This window comes from Cydia pomonella, chromosome 18 (assembly GCF_033807575.1).
Source record: "Cydia pomonella isolate Wapato2018A chromosome 18, ilCydPomo1, whole genome shotgun sequence".
Classification (NCBI taxonomy): domain Eukaryota; kingdom Metazoa; phylum Arthropoda; class Insecta; order Lepidoptera; family Tortricidae; genus Cydia; species Cydia pomonella.
In genome coordinates, this window is record NC_084720.1 from 16145253 (window position 1) to 16172181 (window position 26929).

At 37.1% G+C, this 26929-nt stretch overlaps 1 protein-coding gene across 1 annotated transcript; it reads left to right on the forward strand.

Moving 5' to 3' along the window:
- Positions 1-1959: 1959 nt before the first annotated feature.
- Positions 1960-26708, forward strand: LOC133527909 (atrial natriuretic peptide receptor 3-like). The gene is made up of 6 exons (XM_061865104.1): positions 1960-1968; positions 3714-3797; positions 5919-6081; positions 9015-9146; positions 21622-21731; positions 26177-26708. The coding sequence occupies exons 1-6, from the start codon at positions 1960-1962 to the stop codon at positions 26384-26386; spliced, it is 708 nt and encodes a 235-aa protein (XP_061721088.1). The 3' UTR covers positions 26387-26708.
- Positions 26709-26929: the final 221 nt, after the last annotated feature.

A 26929-nucleotide genomic window follows, 5' to 3' on the forward strand; every position in this document is an offset into this window, starting at 1 on the left:
GAGATGACTACGCTACGGTGCGGAGCTTTAACGATGGGCATGTTGGGCACTTTGCTCGATTTATTGGAGTGTCATGCCTCACTTGCCTCTACCCCGGGTACTCCGGGTATGTAAAGAGAGGTAGAGGTCCAATAAGGGTAAAGGTCCCGTGAAATTACTTATAATAAAGTTTATCTTGTGGGTTTTGATCATTGACATTGAGGGTTCAATCAAAATTGGACCTAAGTATGATTTGTTCGCAAATACTTCTCTAAAAGCTCTTGAAAGGGCTCGAGTAGGCACAGAAAACTCAAATCTTTAACAATATCAAAGAGCGTACTTAAGCTGCATACAAATACTTGTTATGAATAGATCCTAAAAAATGTTTCTCCATTTTCCCGCTTCAATTCTCGCTGCTCTGAATATATCTGTATTACGTTGTAGTCATTTCCAGCAAATGGATTATTCACTCGCAACTGACGAATGTCGACGGGGCTTCTGTTCTCGCGTAGCACAGATAGAATTTGAATTTAATATGAAATTATAGTGTAAGATGATCTGACCCTTACACAAGCCTTAAAATGTGTATGTGGTGTAAAAATATACATGTATGTAAATAGTTTTTTTAGATGCGACATTATTTGTAAACACTCACAGTGCTCTCAACTCAACTGAAACTGTCGCTCTCAATACTCCACGGGATTTGGGCCGCAAGCAAAAAAAACCCAACCTTTATTGCACGCATGTTGACAACAATAAATACATATTGTAATGCCGTGCCGCGCGAGAGGTTTGACCTATACATTTTATTTTAACCAATCAAAACTTATTGATCAATCATTAAATCAATCAATCATTAATAATCGCAGCCAAATAACTCTAGACCCTACACATGCCGGTGAGTAAGGTTGCCAGAGCTCAACGAGGGTGCGGAGTTATAGGGTCGGTAATGCGCATGTACCTAACTTAGTCAAATGGAGCGTTTTCGAAGTCAAAAATGTATTGAGAGCTTCACCTATATATATTCCATTGATGTGACCATATTATTCGCCGTCACAACGCATAAAAAATCATTAACATTACATAAAACATCTGTCAAATGGGCCCAAATTATTTTCGTTGTCTTGGTCTTTGTCCCCAAAAAATGTGACGGAGTGGAGCTTTTTGTATGAGAAGAAAAGTTTTAATTTAGTTATGGCACTCGACTTTTTTTTTAATAGTAAAAAAATGAAGATCTGTAAAAATATGCATTATGAACCCCATTCTATCCTCACTTCTGAATTTATTTGGTTTCACTCACAAGCTTAATTTAGCTAAAAAAAAAAAAAACCTTGGTTATTTTAAAGTTACTGCGAATGAATCTGAAACAAAAGAAGATCGATAATTTTGACCCAAATAGCAAATGTGTTTCATAGCCACCAGGCTAGTGCCTGTGTCACTATCGCGATAACAGCCAATAGTGACATGACATTATTATCCCAATTTGTTTGATTCATATCACTGTGATATGACGACCGGTCTGGCCTAGTGGGTAGTGACCCTGCCTACGACGCCGATGGTCCCGGGTTCAAATCCTGGTAAGGGCATTTATTCGTGTGATGATCATGGATATTTGTTCCTGAGTCATGGGTGTTTTCTATGTATTTAAGTATTTATAAATATTTATACATTATATATATCGTTGTTTAAGTACCCTCAACACAAGCCTTATTGAGCTTACTTTGGGACTTAGTCAATTTGTGTAATAATGTCCTATAATATTATATGAAAATCCGTTACGATTGAATGTCAATCGAATGGTTGATCACAGAATTGATGTTGCGATTACCGACGCTTCCATAACTGTGACGCCACATTGTGTATGTAAATACATTGTTGGATAGAAAGCGCTGAGATTACAACAATAAAATTAACCTTTTCGTTAACTATTTACACTGGAAAAGGAAAATTGGAATTATTTAAATGGTAAAAACGTCTAAAATGGCGCCAGTTTGCATAACCATTTACTGAAAAAATGCAATATGAGAGAGGGTGGAGGACAAAAGGCAAAGTGCACCCAAGTGCATCTAATTGGTTTATTTCTTCAGCTTTATTGCACAAAAGAAATACAAGAATATGTTACAAGCATTTTCTATTCAGTCAATCTGGCAAAGCATGATATATTTAAAAATCGGGCCTGGATTTATTTTTATTAAGTAACATTTATTTTTAGTAGTGTTCACTAGCCTAAACTAAACTTTATAATTTGAAAATAAATAATATAATACGTTTAAATATAGGAATTTGAAATGCCAAATTAACAGTTCTTTACACCTACTTTACACATTTAAAATCTTGGAAAGATCTTTAAAAGATCGATAACTAAACGACATGTCAAAATTGACGTTTATTTCGATTTCGCTGTGATCCCAATAATATCTATCTATCTACGATATTTCTAACGTCAAATTAGCATTGGTTGCCCGACTCGAGCTGCTTCTGTCAATTATACGACATACAAACGATATCTAAATGAGAACTTATCTAAACCAGAACTTATCGTTACCGTATCTCATTCTTCGAATCGGGCCGTTTGTCTCTTGAGAATATTATTAATATGCTCAATATTATTTTAAGCAATTTTTATATACTTAGATGTGTCTACCTATTCTTTGTTCATATTTCATCAGAAATTTGTGATTTTTTTGTTGCACCCACTTGTTTTATTTTTAAACAATGGCTTAAGTTACGCTCTTGTTTTAGTCAAACAAAGCCACTTTGCAGGTCACTAACCTCTGTCATAGAATAAGTAATAGTATTATCATACCTATGTTATGAAATGAAAAATGCATCTCATGTTACTCGAGAGCATTATGCTGTTTTATACGATTAGCTTCTCATATATTACATTTTTATTTCATCCAGGCATCGTATTATAGGACTTCGCCCTTACTTCGGTCGGCTTACTCGTATATTCGACACGACTTTTTAAAAACTCCATTTTATAAAACTACACGTTACAAGTTTATAGGGTAAACCGGCAATAATAATGTTTGTGGAGGGGTTTTTTGACCAGTATTGCCACTTTAGACGTGTAATATTGTCACTAAAAAAGAAGTTTGGAATGGAATCCGTTTATTATGACTCCTTTTATACTGACTAAACGCTTACAATTACGTAATTACTGTGCGAAGTTTGGTTTTTATATAAAAATCTTTCTGACAAAGTCGGATAAGATGACTTTGCTTATAGTGGCAAATTGCTTACTATGACCTAATAAATCCAATTCTCATGAAATGATGTCCGCTTGTACTGACACATTCGCTGGGTTCCGTGGCCATCCCCACGTCTTTCCCTGCGAAGACGTTTGGTGCGGGCGTGGCGCGTGAGTTGTTTCAGTTTTGATTCTCAGTGACAAGGTGATAATTTGGGAAAAAAAAACCACTATGTTTTATATGACCTCCACTTAGTATGACGTGTTTGTTACTCCCCTTCGATGTCATCATAAGTGGGTTCTACTGTACTATTAATTGACTACTCTAGAAAACTTTATTTTTACCTGATAACTAGTCCAGAAGTATATTAGATGTAAGAGTATGTCTTGGATTTGATCATGATTTCCATTCGATCAACGGGAACTCGTGTGAAAACTTTTGTCTCAATCTACCATGTTCTACCATTGTTCCATTTCAACCGGTTGTGTTGTTAAATACATTGGTTTGATCATTGAAGACTAATCAGGTGTATTGTTCCAGCCACCGTCGGAGGGCGAGCTGGCCGCGCCAGTCGGGGTCCTGAGCCGCATGCATCGTCTGAGGAACTTGAAGACGGGAACCAAGGTTAGTCAGCGAAACTAACCGACTTGTGGGGCCGACTGTGTATAGTTATGGACTTTAATTGTAGAAGGTTTACATTGGACATTTCAGACCGTTCGTATTGACAACTAAAGTAGCTTGAACTCCCAAATGGATGGTATTAAATAGATACTAAACTTTTTATAGCTTTATTGAGTTTATCGAGCAGAGCCTGTGCGGAAAGAGTCTTAGAGTGTATTAGTTCCCATATATACCACGACTCATCTCGTTCCACACAAACTCTACAAAATAACTACCTAAACTTAAGCTGAGTGGAGAGCTTTTCAGTGACGCTTAATAATAAATTGGTTCTGTAGTCTCATGTACTACCTAAATTTAAGCGTTTTCTGAATAAATTTCTTCTATTCTATTCAGGCTGCGTCACATTGAGATGGCCCATTTTCTGATACTTTGTTTTTTTTTATCTGTGGTTTTCTGTTTTCTCGTTATATTGTATGTCTATGGTTTTCTCTTATAAATGTAGGCATGTGCTTACGAGTAAAGTCCTATAACGAATAAAGTTAACCTGCCATTTTCGGTTTAGCCATAACGCTTCTTTAAGGTTACGAAGTAATAAATCTTTCAGTTTTGCCATGTGATTGTCCGTCTCATACCTAAATAATAATTTACTTTTATTTAGCGTCTACTTTAAAAGTTATTCAAATCTCTTTTATTATGTAAAATACGACGTTGACATGAAGATAGAAGCCTAGCCACGAGTAAACGAAATTCTCGCTCCGAATTTCGGCTTGTCTACCCCATCTAATATACCCCTTTACGATTGTATTGGATAAAAAGCTTTAAGATGTCGATCTAAAATACTTTTTTCAATAACATGGCTAAGTTAGATAAGCGTTCGTGAAAATAATGGGAGTTCTCTCAGCTGAGCGATATTGCTCCAAAGATTTATGACTGACATCTGTAGGTACTCGTATCAAGGTTTTTATTAAAAAGTTAGGCATTCGCTAACACGGGTCGAGACTTTAAAACGGTATTTCTGTAATGGATTGCACTTGTAACTTATGCTTTTTGGAGTAATTTTTAATATTACTAAGTGGGGAATATAGTATTCGGTGCATTTTTATGATGAATTGATAGCAATTTGCCATAACTCCAGAAAATTCGTGAAAAATATCACAATTTTTGTGACTATCTTCCAATTTTATGACAGGTATTATTGTTTAAAAATATATGGCAACAATTAAGTAGGTTTATTCGGGTCTTTTTACAGACCAAAGATTAAATATAAATTGGTATTATACGTGGGTATTTTACTATTCTGAAATTTTTAAAGTCATGCGTAAGAGAACTAAGTAAGTTGAACTAAAAAAACTTTAGTTTAAACTTCGCATTTTTGATTTTATTATAGCGTTGAACTGTTTCAATCAGTAATTCGTGATATAAAACGCAGTGCATTAATTTCCTTTCCCGCAGATGAAAATACTAATTTATATTTTTTCTTGATCTATTTCCTCGAATAAATTACTTCTGGTCATTCTGCGAAAAGATTACTTCCGGGAGCTGCGTTTTTATGGTTCCCTACCTCAAACGGAAAAAATCGGCCAAGAACATGTCGGGCCATGCTCAGTGTAGGATTTCCTAGTTAGCATACTGTCTGCGCAGAGCTTTGCACGTATTTTTACTAAGAAGAGAAGATTTTTGCAATAGGTAACTCAAAAACGGCTAGACCGATCATGTTCGCTATAGATTTCATTGAAAGTATTTATTAAGTTTTTGATTCAAGATTTTTTTCATATATGGGGCCTATGGTTCAAAAGTTATAGGGGATGGGGTGAGGATTCATATTTTTTACCCCTTATTCGTTTTGAAAGACCTATTTCACAATACTCGTATCCAATTGGGTGACCAATATCACTATTGGGTCGAAACACAAAAAAAAACATTTTGTATGGGAGGTACCCTAAATTTTTTTTTGCATTTTTAATTTTACCATTCTGTCGTCATGCATGATTAATCTATTCGTGCCAAATTGCAGCTTTCTAGCACTAACGATCACGGAGCAAATCTGAGGACGGACCGCTTTCCCCTTTATATTCGGAACTAGTGTTGGTTATGGCTTTATGCTAATGTCTATGTTTGTTGCAGCCTCAAACCCTGTTCAATGACAAGGGCAAATATCCAACCCTTACCCGGATGTCATACTGCCAGTGTCGCCTGCCTCGTGTCTTCACCAGTGTGTTCGACCGCTTCGGCTGGACGCACGTTGCATTGCTGCTCGACAAGTCGGACTTGTTTTCACTGACCGTGGGTAAGCGGTAATGTATATCACTCTAGTTGATACACCCGGCGTTGACCGGCCTGGATGTTATACTGCCAATGCTGGCTGGCTTACATCTACACCAGTGTGTTCGACCGCTTCAGCTGAACGCACGTTGTGTTGCTGCTCGACAAGCTGGATCTGTTCTGACTTACCGTGAGTAAGCGGCAGGGGTCGTACAAAAAGTGCGGATGACGTCAAACCACTTATAGGATGATTTCAAATAGTATTTTTGATTTTCATAAACAATTATCATTTATCAACCTCTTTATTAAACGATATCGCCACTTGAAATGAGTAAGTACGTTTTTGACTGACACATTGTCAAGCAGATGAACAATAAATTGACTTCGTTATTGTTTAGCTATTGTATCTTCACGATTATATTTAGCTAAAATTTATATTTACTAATGTATAAGAAAACGCTCTAAAATGTCATCTTTACTTGAATATTGTGGCAATTTTCCGTTTTTGGAGGTACGTGACAAATACGTATACTGCTCTTGCTGTAATCAAGATATACCAACGAAGGTAAGCAATAATAATTATACCTTATGGTAACAAGTTTCGTGAAATTTATTTTATTCACTACATCACCCTACCACCTGCATTATTAATTCCATGAATTTATTTACGATTATTTTGTTACTTCATTAATACTACTTTGTTACTACATGTCACACGGAAGTTTAAAAACAAACTCTAACATCATGCTGTGTGCAAGATTACGTCATTTTTACGTCATCCGCACTTTTTGTCCGACCCCTGATAATATCTATTATGAACATTATGAACGTCACAGATACAGGGATTACAGGCTTAGCCTTAACGGCACGGTTAACGGGCGTATGTAATTCATAAATCCTCAGTTTCTCTTTCGGTAGTGTCCTGGAAACATAAATGGCGTAAGTGTAAGGAAATTGCAATAAACCGAAGGCGTCCGGTTTTCTATTAACGTTATATAAGTATACGAGGTAATACAAATGCAGCGGAGGATAAAATTGAAACAAAGGATGTAGAGAAAACGTGTGTAAAGACTGTGAAGCAATTGATCATAAATAGTGTATAAAGTTTAGAATAAATATAAAAGTGGAAAAATTACTTCCTCACATGGGTTGGCAAAGTACCTACTAGATTTCATGTAAGTATAGTTATTTAAAAACCATTTTTAATCGTCTGCCAAAGGGAGGAGGGTAATATTTTTCGAGTGTACATTATGTATGTATGTCTGTTTCTTTGTGGCCTCCTGTAGCCTAAAAGCAGATATTAAAAGGCTAGATTCATTCCATCTACGCTGTCTTCGCTCAATTCTGCGCATAAAGTGGCAAGACAAGATACCGAACACGGAAGTCCTCTGTCACGTCAAGATGCCTGGTATCGAAGCGCTTATTATCAAGCACCAGCTGAGGTGGGGTGGCCACGTTGTGCGTATGGGTAATAACAGATTACCTAAAGCAGTATTTCTAATAACGATGTAATGAAATAGCCGTACTGAAAGCACAAACGTTTATTATTTACTATAATGGTTTATCGATGTTATTCCCATCGTGTACCGAGCTCATTCTTCTTCTTTTCGTGTCGAGGGTGCTTTTTCATACGATGGATGCCCAGTGGGCAGCGGTGATGATAGCCCTGGCTGTCGCGTCCCTCGCATCCAGCTCCGAGCAGTGATGCGAGCGTGCGGGGTACGCCAGTAAGTGTGCCATGGTTTGCGTTGCTGTGTCGTACATTAGAGTCGAGGGGTTACGGAGCAGTCCCCATTTGACCATGTTTTGATTACACCGACCAACTTGGGACCTGAGCCTGTTTAAGGACTTCCAATTAGCCAAGGTGCTTTATGGCCATGGGCATGGTTGAAACAATGGTCTAGCAACCTGTAACTATTTTGCGCAATGGCTTGTATTCAACTTATCTGACTTTTTATCTTTGTGTTAAATTTTTTGGTGACAATTAGTTCTGTTTTATGTAAGGATACGGGGGACCAGATGTATATGGAACAATGAACCAAATCCATTCTAATATTAAAGAGAGTCTGTCTGTCTGTTACAATCTTTAATAGAAAACTCCATTCGAAACTTAAATTATGTACTTACTTATGGAAATAATCACGTGACTTTTCATAGCATTTGTCTTCCCGATACATTTTTTCGTTTGGCGTTTGTCCTTTGTACCATTGTCATTTTGGTTAGGTCCCTTGGTTACGACTTCGCCCGCGCTCGCGAATGAGAATTATAAAGCTTATTGGGATTTGAGATAATGCGTCCTCTAAGCCTTTTTGTTAGATCTAGATTTATTTAGTCCTTTTCCTGTCTAGTCTAGGGATTTTGGTAATATTGTGGATGAGTTTGTAAATAGTTTATTGTACGTTCGTAGATTTGGCTTACAAATCCATTGTATACGGGTTGTTTACCTATTCGACGTAGAACGAAATTTATTTAGGAGGATATTTTATCCAGGAAAATTGAGTAAGTATTTATGATTATGACACATTCTCTACGATTTTAAATATCTGTTTAGCGGCAGGCAGCGGCTGTGTGAGTAAAAGGTACCTTTGGAGGTGTACCTTCCAACTCCCTTAGACTCATTTATTCCGAGGTAAGTAGTGCTTAAGTGCTTATACACAATTGTGCTGACTTAGTATTACAACTGGATCGGCGCGAGCGCTCACTTCTGTCTAGTTATCTTCATGTCTTGATTATTTATTTATTTAAACTTTATTACACAAAATATATACAACAATGTACAAATGGCGAACTGCTTAACGCATGTATGTAGTACATAGTTAATATCAAAATTCAGGTAGAGAAAGTACCTATACTCTAAAGAAAAAATAAAATAAAACAATTTGTTTAGATAGGTAACTCACTTCGAAATATTAACATAGGCTGCAACAACGTTTACAGAAAAGTTTATCTTTTATACAGGTAAAAGCCTGGAATGGGGTCTTCGCAAAGAAGGTGTGCTGAAGGCGGTACGAGAACTGGACGGCAACGAGCAGGAGCGCCAGCGGGAGCTCTGTGAAGCCCTGCTGCGAGATGTTAGCATGTATGCGAGAGGTAACATCTTGTGTAGTGTTATTGAAACAGTTATATAAATATCTTCTTCTTCCTCGCGTTGTCCCGGCATTTTGCCACGGCTCCAGCCTGGGGTCCGCTTGACAACTAATCCCAAGATTTGGCGTTTCGGCACTAGTTTTAACGAAAGCGACTGCCATCTGACCTTCCAACCCAGAGGGTAAACTAGGCCTTGTTGGGATTGGTCCGGTTTCCTCACGATGTTTTCCTTCACCGAAAAGCGACTAGTAAATATGAAATGATATTTCGTACATATATATTAAGTTCCGAAAAACTCATTGGAACGAGCTGGGGTTTGAACCCGCGACCTCCGGATTGCAAGTCGGACGCTTTTACGGCTAGGCCACCAGCGCTTCTCAGTTATATCAATATGAATCCTTTTTCAGAGTTTGGGAAACTGGGTGCTATTTGCAACTTTCACTTAAAGTCTGTTGCACGATATTTACATTTAAGCAAGAGCCGACATCCCGTATAGCTGTATCTAGTTAGTTAGTGCTTCTGGGCATTTTCCGCGAGTCGACAACCATTGTGCCTATTTTGCGTGAAACGAGGTAGCGTTACTCTAACCACCCCAGCTCCTCCACGAAGCCTAGCAATGTTTTCAGGTTGCTAACTGCCTCTTTTAGTGTGCACAGAGTCCATACCGGAATCCACGGGTATGACAGAGTTCTGACGTAACCAATATTTAAAAAAACATACAAACGAACTGAGAACCTCCACTTATTGAAATTTTAAAGTCGGTAACTTATACTTTGAGCACTAACAGTGCCGCTTTTTCACAAGAGTTGACATATTTATATCATTAAATCAAATATAATTTAGCTTCACCCTAAATACAATAAATTATGGGTGATATAACAAATAGTGTTACCATTTTGTGTTGTGTATTTGGTCCTGTATACTCTTTGCAGTCTAGGAGAATGTGTTTTATTGTTTTCTCTTCTTCCTACTATTTTACTTTTAATTAATCGTACTATTTTACGTCATCGGTGTTTCTGTCATAATACAGTTACTGAAATACGAGCTCTTGCTTAGAATTGGAATATATTTGTCAAAATCATTTGTAACAAAAATAAAATTTCCAAAAATTACTAATTGCAACTTCTTAACTGACCAGCGGTGGACCTTTTGCCCTTGCGAATTAACGAATTGTCAGTAAACAGTGTGGACGATAATATTTGTATGAATTTACTAAGTAATTGCTCTTCAACGCTAATGAGACACACGCCTTCATTACATGGAACAAACACAATGCAATTAGCTTTACCAATATACGTCAAACGTGGAATCATAATCTACCCTTACTATGACTTTTTGATGGCTGTATTCGCTACCTGCCTTAGTTCTCAGTTCACTCGATATATTAGTACAGTTGAAAGATTTAATTTGTGACCACAGTGACAAACAACATGAAAGTCGCTAGAGACCTCATACTATTGTCATTGTGACAAAGTACAAAATGGGTCACAGACCACCTCAACAAATGGAGTTTTTTTTTTAACAAACACATCCCTCGTTACGCATCCTCTCTCTGGAAACGCAGCCTAAGGGTCAAGATGTTTTTTTTTAGTATGAGTTAAGGTTATGCTACTTTCCTGTGAACATCATAAACATACTTTAAAGCCAAATTTTCGTTTATCCTTATAGGGTTGTAAAAATATTGTATTTTTTTTAAATTTGGTATGATGAATGTCTTAAAGAAATGTATCCTAATTGTTAACTTTTAAAAAGACATTAGCTTCTTCGCATGTTTTTGACCCATAATAATGTTTCTACAAATTATAAACAATAGGGCATTTAATTTTTCTGAATTTTCGCTTTTCATCTAACTTCGCTCGAATTATCGTTATTAGGAGCCAAAAAAAGTTAAATCGGTCAATTTTTAGAGGCTGCACAATATAAACAAAGATTTTCTCAAATAACCAACGACTCTTCATCGGAGGGTAGAAAATGGTTTAAGCGGCTACCATCAAAGCGGAGAGTAGTAAGATGCGGAACCTTCCACATATAAAGAAATTTTAAAATTACGAGTAGTAAATTTGGGTTTTAGTTACTCGATAAATGTTCTAATTAAGATTTTTCAGTTTTTCCACCTGTTTCCAACGGAAAAGTGCTTTTATCGTGTTTTAGACGCAAAATTCAGTTTTTTTCATTCGATTTTAGTATCGTTAGAATATAGTTAAATTTCACGCAATGCATGGGGTTCTCCTTCTACCTTTTCAATTTGTGCAAACTTTAAACGTTATTCGATTCTTCTGAAAATGTAAATAGATAGTTTTTAGTGTGGGGAGACTCGATTGGTGAGCGAAGTCAGGAAAAATATCACAACTTTTTTTTCTCCATACAAAAGTGAAACACCCTAATAAACAATGCTCTTTTCAATGCCTTTTACTATAGTTTGTATAGGTACTTGGCCTTTCAAAGCTGGTAGAAAGCTATTTGCGTCTCCAGCCGGTTCCAATGCCAAGTGCACTTGTTCGAAGTTGATTTATTAAGAGTGCTGCAAGGAGCCGATTCTGTATTAACAAAGGGGTTAGCTGGTCGAAGTATTTTTCAAATCGGGCCACCTTTATGACGACCGCTCTGGCCTAGTGGGTAGTGACCCTGCCTATGAAGCCGATGGTCCCGGGTTCAAATCCTGGTAAGGGCTTTATTTGTGTGATGAGCATGGATATTTGTTCCTGAGTCATGGGTGTATTCTATGTATTTAAGTATTTATAAATATTTATATATTATATATACCGTTGTCTAAGTACCCTCAACACAAGCCTTATTGAGCTTACTGTGGGTCTTAGTCAATTTGTGTAATAATGTCCTATAATATTTATTTGTTATTTATTTATTTAGTTTTTGCCGTCTGTCTTTTTTTTGAAATTTTATGGTCTGGATGCTTGGTGTTATCTTTTAAGCCTAATCTCGTATAACAAAACTAGAGACGTTTAGCATTAATGAATAGAATCAGGCTTTACTTTTCGGAAATACATACTAATTGAAACAAAAATATTACTTTGCTAATCCGCGAGAAGATAACTGGCTAGTCAATCAGTGCCAAGCCGTTATACTTATTTGCGTATTTTTACATACTAAAGAAATAATAATAATAAATATTATAGGACATTATTACACAAATTGACTAAATCCTACAGTAAGGCCAATATAAGGCTTGTGGGTACTTACACAACGATATATATAAGTATATACTTAATATAAATATTTATAAATAGTTAAATACATAGAAAGCACCGACATGCAACCAGAAGTCGTCTCATGAGGCATCTCGCTCGCATCACTTATTTGGTGCGTGTGTGATGCCTGATAACCATAGCCCGGTTTTTCGGAGAACAACGTACCAGTGCTAGTGATTAATTGTGTAATCGATTCTAGTGAAATTTTGTGAGTAGGTTCGATCATTAAAAAAATCAGTTTTTCGTATATTTTCAAACTGCCATAAAATATTTGAGTTTTAACCTATGATCGTGAGGTTTACAGCTTACAGAGCCGCTAGTTTTATCGGCATCAACTTATAGTAAGTTTCACTTGTGCTTGCACTTTTTTTTAAACGTCAGACTGAATTGCACCCGTCAACCATCAAACCGGGGTATGCTCATAACACCACTCGTAGTCATAGCAGAATTAAATAAAAACCTTGTCAAATTGTTATAACCGAATCGGCCACGTGAGTTCTGGACGAACGTTGTACGTATTGCTTTATTTCTGCACTAGACAAGTAAAGTGCATCTTTAGTGCTGAGGACCAAAGTGGAAAGTGAACTTAGTTGGAGATTGTTGGGTTGTTAGAATACAGTAAAAACCGTTATAAGAGCGGGGGGGGGCAGAAAATTAAAGAAGGAAACAAAAGATATGGCGCGCCGAAGACTTGGAATGGAAGATAAAGGCCGTCGCGAGGGTTTTTACCTTTTAACAAGTTTTTTTTTTAATAAAGTAAAATTTAATATAAAAACCACAATTTTACTTTAGCTCGCTTTTAAGAGGGAAGAATACCGCGGCCGCGTGATTGTCCATACAAAAAGAGAAAACGTTTTTCCACTTCTAAATATTTTCCATTCTCCATGATTTTTCTGTATGTTATTGACACAATGAAAAACTAGGTGTACAGGTTTTCCTTTTTTCAAAATTTGCAATACATTTTTTTTAAAGCGAAAGGGGTAATCCATTGATTACCCCTTCACTACGTATTTATTAAATTACGTATTTATGCTATGTAGTGAATTTATAACACAAAACCGAATAGGAAAGAAAATTCAGCGAATAAAAATGTATATCGTTCCAAAAACTTTTTAACAAATTTAAATAATCGGGTACTAATGAAGTTAAAGTGACGTTACAAAGTTTGTGACTCCCCCCTCCCCCTAAGCGTGTGATGTAATTAATGGATGACCACAAGCCTATAAACCTAGAATGAATTATGCTGAAGGGATCGACATCAAAATCAAAAAGATTTGTTAAGATTTAGTCAGTGGAAAGCATTTTCCTCCGAAATGGAATTTCATAGAAAAAGTAGTAAGTAAGATCGCAAAGCTATTCATCCCTCTTAAGTGATCAAAAGAAATTATGCGTGTAGCCGATCAAATAACATCAAAGACATCAATGTAAGCCACATTAAAAATAATGGAAAAAATTGTTTTTTCTTTGTTTGTTTTTCTTTCATGTAAGTATAGTTCGTGTCATCCACGATGACGCGCAGATTTGTCAAATCTAACCTTTAATAACATGGCAATAAGACTCAAGGCACGAGTCATCGTGAATGACACGATTCATAATGAATAATAATTAATTCTTTCATGAAATCTTTTAAAAATATTGTAATCATGTGTATTTACAGACCCATCTGCGCGCTAGAATACAACATTAAAGACATAATGCCACTGAAAAGTCGCTACTTCGATACACACTCAAACGCAATGAAAACGGGACTCTTTGTATGGAAATTCTTTTAAACGCGATTTGTTTTTGTGCTCTTAAGTATACAGTATGGTATTTGAATGTAAAGCAATTACTCAAACCCGTTAACGTTTAGGTCATACTGAGCAACTTTTGGACCCGGGTACGTCCTTAAACTACGTCCACAAGAGAGGTATGGGCATTGTGAATCTCATCACGCTTTGTGTGGTAGGGTACAGCCAGTGGATGTCATTCTAGATCTAGAGCAGAGCCCAACTGGGGAAGTACCTCCACCTTACAGAAAACCGCAGCCAAATAACACTAGACCCTACTCATAGTGTTGTGTTCCTGCCGGTGAGTAAGGTTACCAGAGCTCAACGAGGTGGGGTGGGGGTTTAGGGTCGGCAACGCGCATGTAACTCCTCTAGAGTTGCAGGCGTACATAGGCTACGGAGACTGCTTAACATCAGGCGGGCCGTATGCTTGTTTGCCACCGACGTAGTATAAAAAAAAACTTTTACTATTAACGAACCCCAAAATCGCGGAAAAAAAAATGGTGTCTCATAGGGAATAATTTTAACATCAGACCAGTAAACGTATGAAACAGCTAAAGCTCTCATAGTAAAAGTCGCTCAGTATGACCTACACATTAAGGGGTTTAAGTAATTGCTTTACGTTCAAAGAAATATTGAATATCGGTATTAGTATGTAACAAGCTCGCAAATATATATCTGAACGGCTGAAACACCGTCTGAAGTATGTTTATTATATCAAGAAAGGAAGTGAAGTGTAAGAATTTCTATTTACCTTTCTTACCCTACGTCCCAGAGCCTGGTACGAGTGTTATTTATTATAAATAAATTGCCTTACATTATTATAGCTTCCCTTTTATTACGACTTTGGATATACTAAGATTTCGTGGCTTCTTGCTAAGATACAAATAAATAAATTTTATAGAACATTATTACACAAATTGACTAAAGGTGACAGTCCATTTCCAACTGCAGCTGCACTACCGTTGCGACATTACTGGTGCGACATTACTGCAGCGGCCGACTGCTGCTGTTTGCGGCGTGCAGTCGCGGCAGCGTTCGTCAGTTGATTGTCAAAGTCAATGAATAATGTCACTGTCAGACGTATAAATAAAATTACTAATTTACTTATTTGTATTTTTACGAGAAGAAGTAAGTGACGATAATGCTACATGGTAAACGAAAACGAAAAACAGTTTGCCTTTCTACAAAAGTCACATTCAGTCGAAGGCAGCTACGCAATATTATTAAAAAACCAGATATTGTTGGTGATCGTTTGTTTGCCGATTAAATGAATAACAATTTAACTTCAAATTGAAGAAATACAACCAAATTACTCGAATTAAATGAATGCAGAGGAGAAATATTTCTTCACTTAAGGTAAGTTAACATTTTGAAATTATCTTCCCCATCCTCTTGACTAAATGCGTGACCACCGCACACAGCAACCCGACAAGAGCGGGACTCATGTTGCTCGTGATGGATACGGTATGCGCACTTGATCCACTTGCATCACGTGATGCAGCCAAATCCAGCCGGCGGTGTCTGCACGTTTTTGGTGGCCTAGTACCGCCTGGATGTAGAAGTCTGCGATAAACGTCCCCTCAAAAAGCTAGGTAGGCTCTTTTATCCCGGGTTTACTTTATTTTTGCAAAGGGATTCGTGGGTTTCGGAGATGGCGATGCGACAAAATAAATTCTCCAATGCAGTCGTTCAGTGTTAGCAAAATATTACAGATTTATCTTTCTGAGTTTTCATATTAAACCAATCTTTCATTAGTTACCTAAAAGTAAAGAATAAACGAATAAATTTGATTTGTAAGAGCTATAATTACGCAATTTACACTTACATTGTCCAGTTTCCTATTTCAAACTAAAGCACAAATTTAAATCTTATAATCGCTCTTGTGTTGCAGGTGTCCATGGGCGACGGCACTCGTGGTCGTGGCAGATACAGTTTATGACTAGACCATATAAAACTTGATGGGCGAGACAAGAAATCCTTTATGAAGAAAGCTATTTACGTTAGCCAAGGGGCTGATAGAAAGAATATTTAATAAATTAATTGGAATAATAAATATTTTCCTCGTGATGGTGTGATAAAATAAATTCGTGTTGCGCTCTGTAGCAAAGTTTGTTTAACCCTCATGCCTTGAAGTCCCCGCAACTGTCAATACAATTTTATTTTAAAACCGCTGTCGCTTCTCTTGTGGTTCAATTTTGTAATTTTTCTTACGTTTGAGTATCCATATGCTACCATGAGGTGTTAAACAACAACGCCTTTTGTATTTCTAGGTAATACAACTGAATTATTGCTTCTTTTATCTCAGAAATGGCTTTGAAATGACAAAGTGAGAAAGTGTCACGATATTATACACCGTGGGCTGGTAAAACCTGATAGTTTTAAAGTTGTATTCTTAATCGCATTTAGAGGCTAAAATATCATACAAATTTTCTGTAATCGGTCTTCTTTCAGAGATAATGGCAATTCATGCGAAAATTTGTTTCTGCTATAACTTTGTGAAAAACGGCTTTTATCGCTGCGGCGCTGCCTCTATGTGACTTGGTTTAGTCATACCTTCTGACAAACATTACTCAACTAAAAAGAACACTCGCAATTTTGATCTATAGATGAATTATGAAAACTTTACTTCTTCGTTGTAATGTTTTTTTATCGCCAAGATGTAGAAAGAAATAACGTGCTGTGTGCAGAAAATGGCTTTTAAATCGGCTAAAAAAAAAACAGAACATTTTTTTTCCGAATTTTACTAAACATTTTTTGATCCTCAGGAATGCGTGGTTAAGATCTGTCGGATTTTACTAACCCACGGTGTATATAATATGATATTACGACACTTTCACATTTTATCACGCCAAATTCACTGTGCCACGGTACTGTCAGCGAGAATTCAGTAATTAATCCTGTTAAATATAAGCGTCACTGAAACTCCTAAGCACGCCTCCAACTCTAGAAGTGATACATGCGCGTTGCCGACCCTTTACAAACCTGTACACTTCTTTTTTCAAGAACCCCTACTATAGACCTTCAGAAAAACCTCGGCAGGGAGCTCATACTAAAGCCGGAGCGCCCGCGGGAGGAAATTCCTCTTAAGCCGCACAGTGCGCGACCATTGTTGCCACTAAAAAATGTAATCTACTGTGGTTTCGTAGTATCCTAACACAAATATAGAGGATACAGAGTAAGCTATTTCATTCGAAACATTTTCTCAGTCAAAATTTGGAAAAAGAGAGAAAGAGGAAAGAGAGAGGAAATTGCATACGACCACTCCGTTCAGTATTAGAATCACCATAGAAATATTATGTTGTTACATTTTTATGCTATGTGTACATGATTGTACGATAATGGTTAGCATACCTACATCGATCTTATTCTAACACATAAGTGCGTCCTGTAATTTAGTAGTAGTAGTAGTAAAACTTTTTATTGTACAAAAATGAACACAAAACAGGAAAAAAACACTCATCATTAATACAAAGGCGAACTAGTTTTCCAGTTTTTTCACTATTATTAGTTTGTAAATAATTTATATATACATACATACATAGCTACTATCTACTTATTGCCTACCATGAAAATCTTAATTTGAAAATTGTATATTTGGCTCTCTATCGTTCTTGCCCTTTCGAGCTTATTCTCGGAAAACTACGAAAAAAGGAAAGAACTGTTTATTTAATGAATTTATCAGGAAACATTAAACAAAAACAATAAGAGCAACGCCAAGATACAGAGGACTTACACGAAACACAGAAACTATCGGGGTTGTTTATCCACGGGTGTAATAAACTCCTTATATTGTAGTGGTTATATCCTCTTTGCTTAGAGCTACTAATATCTGTGACCAAAGACATTTCTGTAAAGATTTGACGTGCGGTTTGCAGTTGCGGTCAGGCTGACGCAACTAGGAACAATATAAGTTTTGTATGGAACTTGTTTCGCAAATCTTTGCCAACGAAGAAAAATAAAACGTCAGTGCTATTTGTTGTCAGTGTCAAGTTTACATCAAGTCAACTGTCAGCCTAATTGTTTTGTTTGTTATGAAGGCTTCAATATTTTGTTCGGGTATTTCGTGCAATTTCTTTATTATTTAGTGAAAATATCGAAAATAGTGAACCGTGATTAGAGTAAAGAGCGACTTTGTTATAATGCCACCGAGAAAATGGTTTACTAAGTGTGAAATATGTGGCAAGCGAGCCACTCGAGAAAATCACGAAAAAAGGGATTTTATGGCGAAATTTCCCTTGGATAAAGACCGGTACGTATTGCTTTAGATACTTTTGACCTTATTTTGGTACAGCACGCTTTAAACACATCGAAAATTTGATATTTTATATTATTTTTAGTTGTGAACTAGGGATGTACTAAAACTATCGATAATTGTATGTTTATTTGTATATCAGTGTAAGTAATTGAATAAAATATGTGAAATTTCCTGAGAACTTGCATGCAAAATGACACAAAATTAATTCGTCGAAGATTTTCAGTGGAAAATTATCTATCATCTAAGCGTTAATGGTCATTATTTGACATATCTTAACATATGGGTTGTTGATAACTGGATGCTGAAAAATATGATTTATAGATGCATATTAGCGCTAAATAATCAGTTGATCATCTCATTAGCAAATACTTGGAATATAAACTGTAGATAAAGTCATGTTTGTCCAAGGCTGTATGTTTTCAGATGCAGGCAGTGGGTCAAATTTGTTGCGAACGAAGACCTGACGATACATCTTTCCATAGAAAAGAAACATTTATTGAAACATGTATGTGCAGAACATTTTGAAAATAAAGCTTTAAATAAAAAATAAAACACGACTTAAAAACTGTATTATAATAATTCGGGTCCACATTAAGCCCGACCAGATATTAGTCCACTCAAAGAACTATCCACTATATAACATACAACTTAAATGTGGACTCGATGCTAACCTGATTTCGAGTACAAAATTTGTAGACAGGAGCCTATGTTTCAACCCTCCCCATTTTATCGATATCGATAAGAATCGCAAGCGTGTAGCGTACTACACTATTTAAATCGGTTATGTTGGTATTATGGTTCCTTGACAGTTCTTTGTCGTAGATTTTGGTAATGATTTGCAAAACAAACCGAGTCCACTCGCTAGTATGGAAGTCCCGTCTCTTAAAACGTAGTGATTATATGCTCTTTGGTTGCGGTCGTATGTACACCAAACACTAAAAATCACCATGCTACGTGCAGTCGGTCTTGTCATCATTTTACTATGGAATTTGACAATAACACTGACGTATTCAGGCCGCTGCAGTAATGTCGGAGCAGTAGTGCAGCTGCGGTCGGAAATACGTTAAAATTACCATATTACGTGCAGTCGGTACCGTCATTGATTTTACTATGGAAATTGACAATAACACCGACACGATCAGGCCGCTGCAGTAATGTCGGAGCAGTAGTGCAGCTGCGGTCAGAAATGGACTGTCACCTTAAGTCCCACGGTAAGCTCAAAAAGGCTTGTGTTGCGGGTACTTAGACAACGATATATATAATATATACATATTTATAAACATCCATGACTCAGGAACTTATATCCATGCTCATCACACGAATAAATGCCCTTACCAGGATTTGAACCCGGGACCATTGGCTTCATAGGCAGGGTCACTACCTACTAGGCCAGACAGGTCGTCAAAAGATATATTTATAATATAAAGTAAATTAACGATTTCTGGCGGTTGTAGGTACAGACACTCCAGACCGCATCAAAATTAATATCATTGGATTCAGTCAAAATAACCACAAATTACTACGTATATTACTCATGAAAACAATAAATAAATAATAATAAATATAAATATATATATATATATTATAGGGATATTTTTACACAAATGTCTAAGTCCCACGGTAAGCTCAAGAAGGCTTGTGGTGTGGGTACTCAGACAACTGAAAAACTGAAGCTCTTGTATAAAATAAACTTATTTGGGCACCAAAAACGTTTACACTCATTACTTTGATGCGACTGAGCCAATGATGCTGGGCACCTCGCAGAATGGTAAAAATTGCGGCTGTGAGTTGTTGCTGTGTCGATAAACTCGCTACAGTCGCCCAATTTCGAAATAAGCCCACTGTGTAATTTTGTCCATAGGTACATGTCATTTTGTCCGTATTTCTCTACCCTATAATAATTCTCATCTTCCTCGCGTTATCCCGGCTTTTTTCCACGGCTCATAAGAGGCTGGGGTCCACTTGGCAACTAAACTCAAGAATTGGCGTACGTACTGTTTTTTACGAAAGCGACTGCCATTTGACCTTCCTACCCAGAGGGTAAACTAGGCCTTATAGGGATTAGTCCGGTTTCCTCACGATGTTTTCCTTCACCGAAAAGCGACTGGTAAATATCAAATGATATTTCGTACAACAGTTCCGAAACTCATTGGTACGAGCCGGGGTTTGAACCCGCGACCTCCGCCTGAAAGTCGCACGCTCTTACCGTTAGGCCAATTCTTTGACCTATAATAATTCTCATGAGCTTTTAATTCGAAACACTGCGTTTAAAGTTCAAAGCGGGAAAATAAATGGATGTTGTGTTCAGTGGTTTCTGCTTAATAGACGGGCTGACAGACGCAAGATTGGAAATGAGGTTATGTAATTTTATTACACGCTTTTATTTAGACTTAAGTGACTTTAAATGTAGGAGATTCTGAATTCGTAGGGTTCTTAGTACTTTTGACTCCATGTAGCTTTTTGACCCAAAATTCTCCGACACAAGTCAATCCCACTTCTCTCAATCCTGCGCTATTTCTCGCCTAATGTTGACTCGGAATTCACGCCGATCCAACTCCACCATGTCGCTCCATCAGCGATACCGGGGCGTCCGACAGGACGACGTTCTTGGGCCCATTTCTCGAATGATATATATATTAGGGACCGTGCGCGTTTGAGGGTCTGGCATCTTGTGGCCTGAATCGGAACCATAAACATGTACATTTACACGTCACGTGTTTTCTTGTGCATAGTAGGTTCTGCCATCTTGTGGGCTATATCGGAACAATAAACATCACATTTACGCCTCGCGCCAAAAATCTGACGGCTCCTGTGCTGCCTCCTACAGTTCATGCACACTCCCTATTAGACTAATATTAATAGTCCACGAACTTTCAAATCGTAGGGGTAACCATGGCAACACACTAATAATATTAGACCAATACTATTCGAGAAATGGGCCTTTGTTAGGCGGCCTAGAGTGCGTAGACATGATGCTAATCGTTCACGCTCCGTAGCGCAGCGAGGTTGTCACTTTCTTCATATTAGTGCGACAGAGACAGTTGCGTTTCGTTCGTTAACGATTGACATCTTCTCAACGCACCCAGGTACGCTTTTCTTACATTCCGATCTCCTTCTATTCTTCCAAGATGGCCTAGCCAACGGAGTACGAGTATGTGAGCTTTAGTTTCCCATATGATGTAAGTTTTTTTAAAATAAAAGTGATGTTAAAATTATAATTATTACAATTCTTTCTTTGTTCGTAGTGGTGATCCTGAGCGTGCGCGGGCCGCTGGTGCGCGAGTTCTTGCTCGCCGCGCACGCGCTGGGCATGACACGGGGCGACTGGGCTTTTCTCGATGTGGAGATATTTCAGGTGATATGTACTTTTTTGTTTGCACTCGTAATAGTAAGGCATTTTATTGTACAAAAAGAAACATAATACCAGAAAAACACACATCATTTGTACAAAGGCGAACTGATCCCACTCAGGGATCTCTTCCAGTTAACCTTTGAACAATTGAGGAGAAATTGGAGAACGGTAGACATCATAACTGTACTCAATGTCATAAAAGAAAATATTTAATTTCCTAAAAAATAGGTAAACCTATAACCTACAATATATATAGTATGGTATATCAAATAAAACAAATATGTAAACAGTCATGTATAGTTATAATATATTCTACACTATATAATACATATATACCTACACAAACTACCTAACCGCACACATCTTTTTATTAAGTTCCGTCGGAAAGCCACAACTTTTTTAAATTCGCCGTTAGCGATGCGACCGATGAACACCGTCGGAGACGGTAAGGAATTCCATAATTGGACAGAGTACACAGTAAAATAATTGTCATGGGTTTTGTTTGTTTGTACAGTCAGCATCAAAAGTAGCGGATGAAACAACGCGCCAAAAGTATCTGATATTCCGGATAACTTTTCCAAATATAGATAAATTTCTAAAATTCGCGTTCAAAAGTTTATCTTTTACAGTTGTAGGTGTTCTATATTAAAGACATCACTTTTTGTTAAGCTGTTACAGAATGGTAGATACTTATGAAGCGTTATTTGATCCGCTACTTTTGATGCTGACTGTATGTTTAAATTATATTTTGTAGCCATACATTAGGTTACTTTTTATGCCAACTGTACATTGGAGAGTGGTTAGACTTAAGAGGGAAGAAAAGCTTTTCAAAACGACCTAACGGTAATTTTTCTATGAAATTCCATTTCGGGAGAAAACGTTTTCCACTAACTAAATCATAACAAATCTTTGATTTTGATGTCGATCGCTTCAGCATAATATTCTAGGTTTATAGGTTTAAAACAAATATTTTGCTTAATTGTTTTGCTAATTTTGAAAAAAAGGAAAACATATAAACCTAGTTGTTCATTGTGTCAATAACATACTAAATACAACCGGCCAAGAGCATGTCGGGCCATGCTCAGTGTCGGGTTCCTTTTGGACTAACTTGCAATCGGAGACTTTGCATGTCTAAAGATAAATATCCGATAGTCAAAAACATTTAGATTGCTATATATATGAAAAAAAAAACACATATTTTAGCAAACGCAGTAATTTTAAAATGATTTTGTTCATTAAACCATGAAAAAGTAAAGTATATCAATAAGCCCTAGACATAATGCATTCTACATGAGCGCAATAAACAAATATGAATATGAATATAAAATTAGCGGGATTGCCTCTTACTTTTTAATTTTTTACTCTTTCGTTCTAAAACTGCCAATAGTTAACGGCATTACTCATACAGCCAACGAAACTGTTTTAGTTAAATTAAATAAATAAATAAATAAATAAATAAATAATGTCGTAATAACGTTTAACTGTGGATGTACGTCTTTTAACTATGAAGGGGAGACTTTTGCGATAACTCAAAAACAGCTAAATTGATAATGTCCGCTATAGTTTTCATTTAATGTCTTTCTTAAGCTCTACTTATATGATTTTTTTCATATTTTTGGACCTATGGTTCAAAAGTTAGAGGGGTAGGGGGAGGGGAGGGACCTTTCCAACAATACCCCACACTGTAGGATTGATGCAAAAAAAAAACATCCCCTCTTTACGTGTAGGGGAGGTACCCTAAAAAAAATTAAAGTTTTAGATTTTATTGTTCAACTTTGTCGGCTTTATTGATTTATATATCCATGATAAATTGCAGCTTTCTAGCATTAAAGACCACGCAGCAAAGCCTTGGATAGACAGATGGGCATGGCGAAACTATAAGGGTTCCTAGTTGACTACGGAACCCTAAAAATAATGGAGAATGGAAAATATTTAGAGGTGGAAAAACGTTTTCTCGTTTTGCAAAGACGGTCACGTGTATACTTGCCTCTTAAGTTCGTTACCATTATCCGTCCCTAGGACTGTGTAGCCTCAATCTTGTTTGTTTTTAGATTAATTGTCTTGCAATCCGTACCGACACCATTCGCTAGATACCAAGCAACTTTCGCACTTGTTCCTATAGTAATAAGGCTGGGTTTAGATAGGGAATCGGGGTTGCATAAAGCCTAGGTCACACAGATTAACGTAAGACCTTGCAAGTCGGTGAATTAATGCGAGCCTGCATCTTGGAGTCCTGTGTTTGTTGTTCGAATGTCTGGGAGGTGATTAGATTAGATATATAACGGTAGGAGGAAATTCGAGGTGGCCTCAGGAGTTTATTTAGTTATACTTTATTGCATATAAAATAATAAGTACAAATGGTGAACTTAATGCCTTAGGGCATTCTCTACCAGTCAACCACTGGGTCAAAAAGAGACGTTTCTTAGGTTTGTATTCCCTTGAGGGCCCCAAATAGACGAAATGTATGGGCACTAGAGTATATTTTTTCACAATTTTCATATCGGTCCCATGGGAAACCTTGATCAGTATGACCATCTCAATACATTTTTGTCATTGGGGATCACGACCCCGAAATCGCACAGTATACATTATACATGTCTACAGTGGAACATTACATAAATAAACATTAATTAATTGGACAGATAAATGCTTGCGCAGCATACGCTTGAAAGTGAATTTACTTTGAGCTTTTCTGATATTCAGGTCGTTCCACAGGCGTATCGCCTTAACGGTATAGGAGTTGGTCAGGAAACCGGTGCGATTAGGGGGAATGGAAAGCTTATCTTCCTGGTACATGTGATTATTGTATACATTTTCAAAAAACATAGAACAAACTCGAAAAAACCATACAACATTCGCGATGCACCTCACTCGTACTGATAATTATATTGTTGCGGGCAATATGCGTTTCAAGTACATAATGAAAATAATAATATATTAATATGACTCCATTTTAAAAAGCAACTACCTACTTACAATTTTACGAGTGTCAATGGGTACAGTTAAGCGCATGTCAATCGCATCAATATCACCGGTGTAAGCCTGACTAGGAGTAATCCTGTAAACTTCAAACAAATCGTTCACTGTGCACTCTGCCAAGCTCTGGAAAGCGTAATAAATCCTTTGTGGTATTACAGTCACCTGCAATAATATGTTACACAAAGAAGGCCGCAAAAATATCTGACGTGATCTTATTTGTAGTGCCAAGAGCGTTTCACATATTTTTGCGGCCTTCGAAGAGTAACATATTACTGCTAGTTAAATAAAAGCTTGTAAAAACTAGGGCTCTCAAACGAAGCGTTAATCAGAAGATTCAGAAGGTGTGTACGGTTATAATATGTATTTTCATTATGTATGTACCTATTATTCATAGTCTTTGGGTATAGGTATAAATTATTTTTTGAGGTTAGTCGTATAAGTTCACCTTCGTACTTTCAATTCTATATCAGCTGTTATTTACGACAAGTATAGGTAAAAAACTTAAGTAAGTCACCTGTTGTATGTAGTTGTGATGTGTTCGAATATACATTTGTTTTGTTTGTGTGTGTCTTTTAAACATGTATTGTCTATTCGAACACATCACAACTACATACAACAGGTGACTTACTTAAGTTTTTTTACCTATACTATCCTTGTTTTATACAGTAAAGTGTTTATTACTTACCTACTTACTTAATTGTATATCTTGTAGCTTTGACTCGTAAAACTCAGACCTAACCGAGGTGTTTAAAATTCGAATACCGGTTTGGATAATCCTTGGTGTGGTGAAACAAAGGAACTTCACTTACCGGCTTTTCACAAATTTTCGTAATTCGAGTTATAGGTCTATCTTTTTATCACAATTTACGAGTAACTTGATTTAAAGTAATTTCAGCTTTAAATGTCTTTGTTAGACTACAAAGACCGAAAAAATTGAGCAAGTATTAGGTGAAATATGTATTGTATACTCGTATCTATAGAGTTTTAAATTCATTCACTTGTTTCAATCCTCTTGCCGATGAGCAAGTATTTTTCAGGCACGCAATTTACTCCGGTGATCTTTACTTAACCCCTTTTCGGTGAAATGAAATCTACACTTACAATAAAACAGTGGAGAGACGAAATTTATTTTTGTGGGCTGTTTGAATTTTTATTAGTTGATTTGTGCTCGAACTCCTCCAATATTTCTTCTCCCTCATTTTTGAGGACCAAATGCCATGCACATATGATTTGCCTATTAAATCCGTTTACATGATAGGATTTTATCACATTTTTCAAATGTGTAAATTACTGTGGTCTTCGGCATCATAATATCGGAGTCATCATATTGAACCCTTTGAAAGCCTCTCCGCCTACGGTGCGTCATCGTGACCCTTGTCGAACTGCACGAAGCTGTAGCCGCGCGCGTTAGTTGACGTCTTAGGCGGTCAAAGTTAACGTTTTAATTTTCATACGTTTGTTTGTCTCAGGGTGGCTACTGGGACGAAACGGGCTGGGCAGCGGGAGACGACCGCGACGCTGCCGCGCGCGCCGCCTACGAAGCATTACTACGTGTGTCATTGAAGTTACCGACGGGTGATCGTTTCGACGAGTTCGCGGACGCCGTCAGAGCGAGGGCCAAAATGCACTATAACTACACTTTCTCTGACGGCGAGGAGGTATGTAATCAAAAGTGTTGATATTGTAACAAAAGACGATATAAGATGTTCGACACGGGACACTATGCAGCCTACGAGGCAATTACTAAGGGCATCATCAGTGAAGCTACCGACAGGCGACGCACGCCGTCAGAGCGAGGGCCAAAATGCACTATAACTACACCTTGGACGGAAAGAGGTATGTATACAAGCTATTAGTAGTTTATTTTATGTTTCTTTCCTTTTGTCCGTTACGTTTCGTGATTATTTCTCACTTCATGATCTCATCGGAAGATCAGCGCTGGAAGTCACCAGCAACATGTTGAGATGAGGCCATTTTGTGACACTTTATTCTCACTATGTTCTCTTTTATGTATATCTATTGACTGTTTGTGCGTTCACGAAGAAAAAAAAGTCTATTCTATCCTATTCTATTATTCTTGGTGCCCTCAGAGCTCAGGATTTCTAATCGTACGATTTTCTATCTGGATAGACATTTGTCAGGCATCTTTTACCGGCAACAGACAGACGGGTCAGTAATTTCCCACGTCCTCTTTTTCCGTATACGTGGACGACAACAATTAG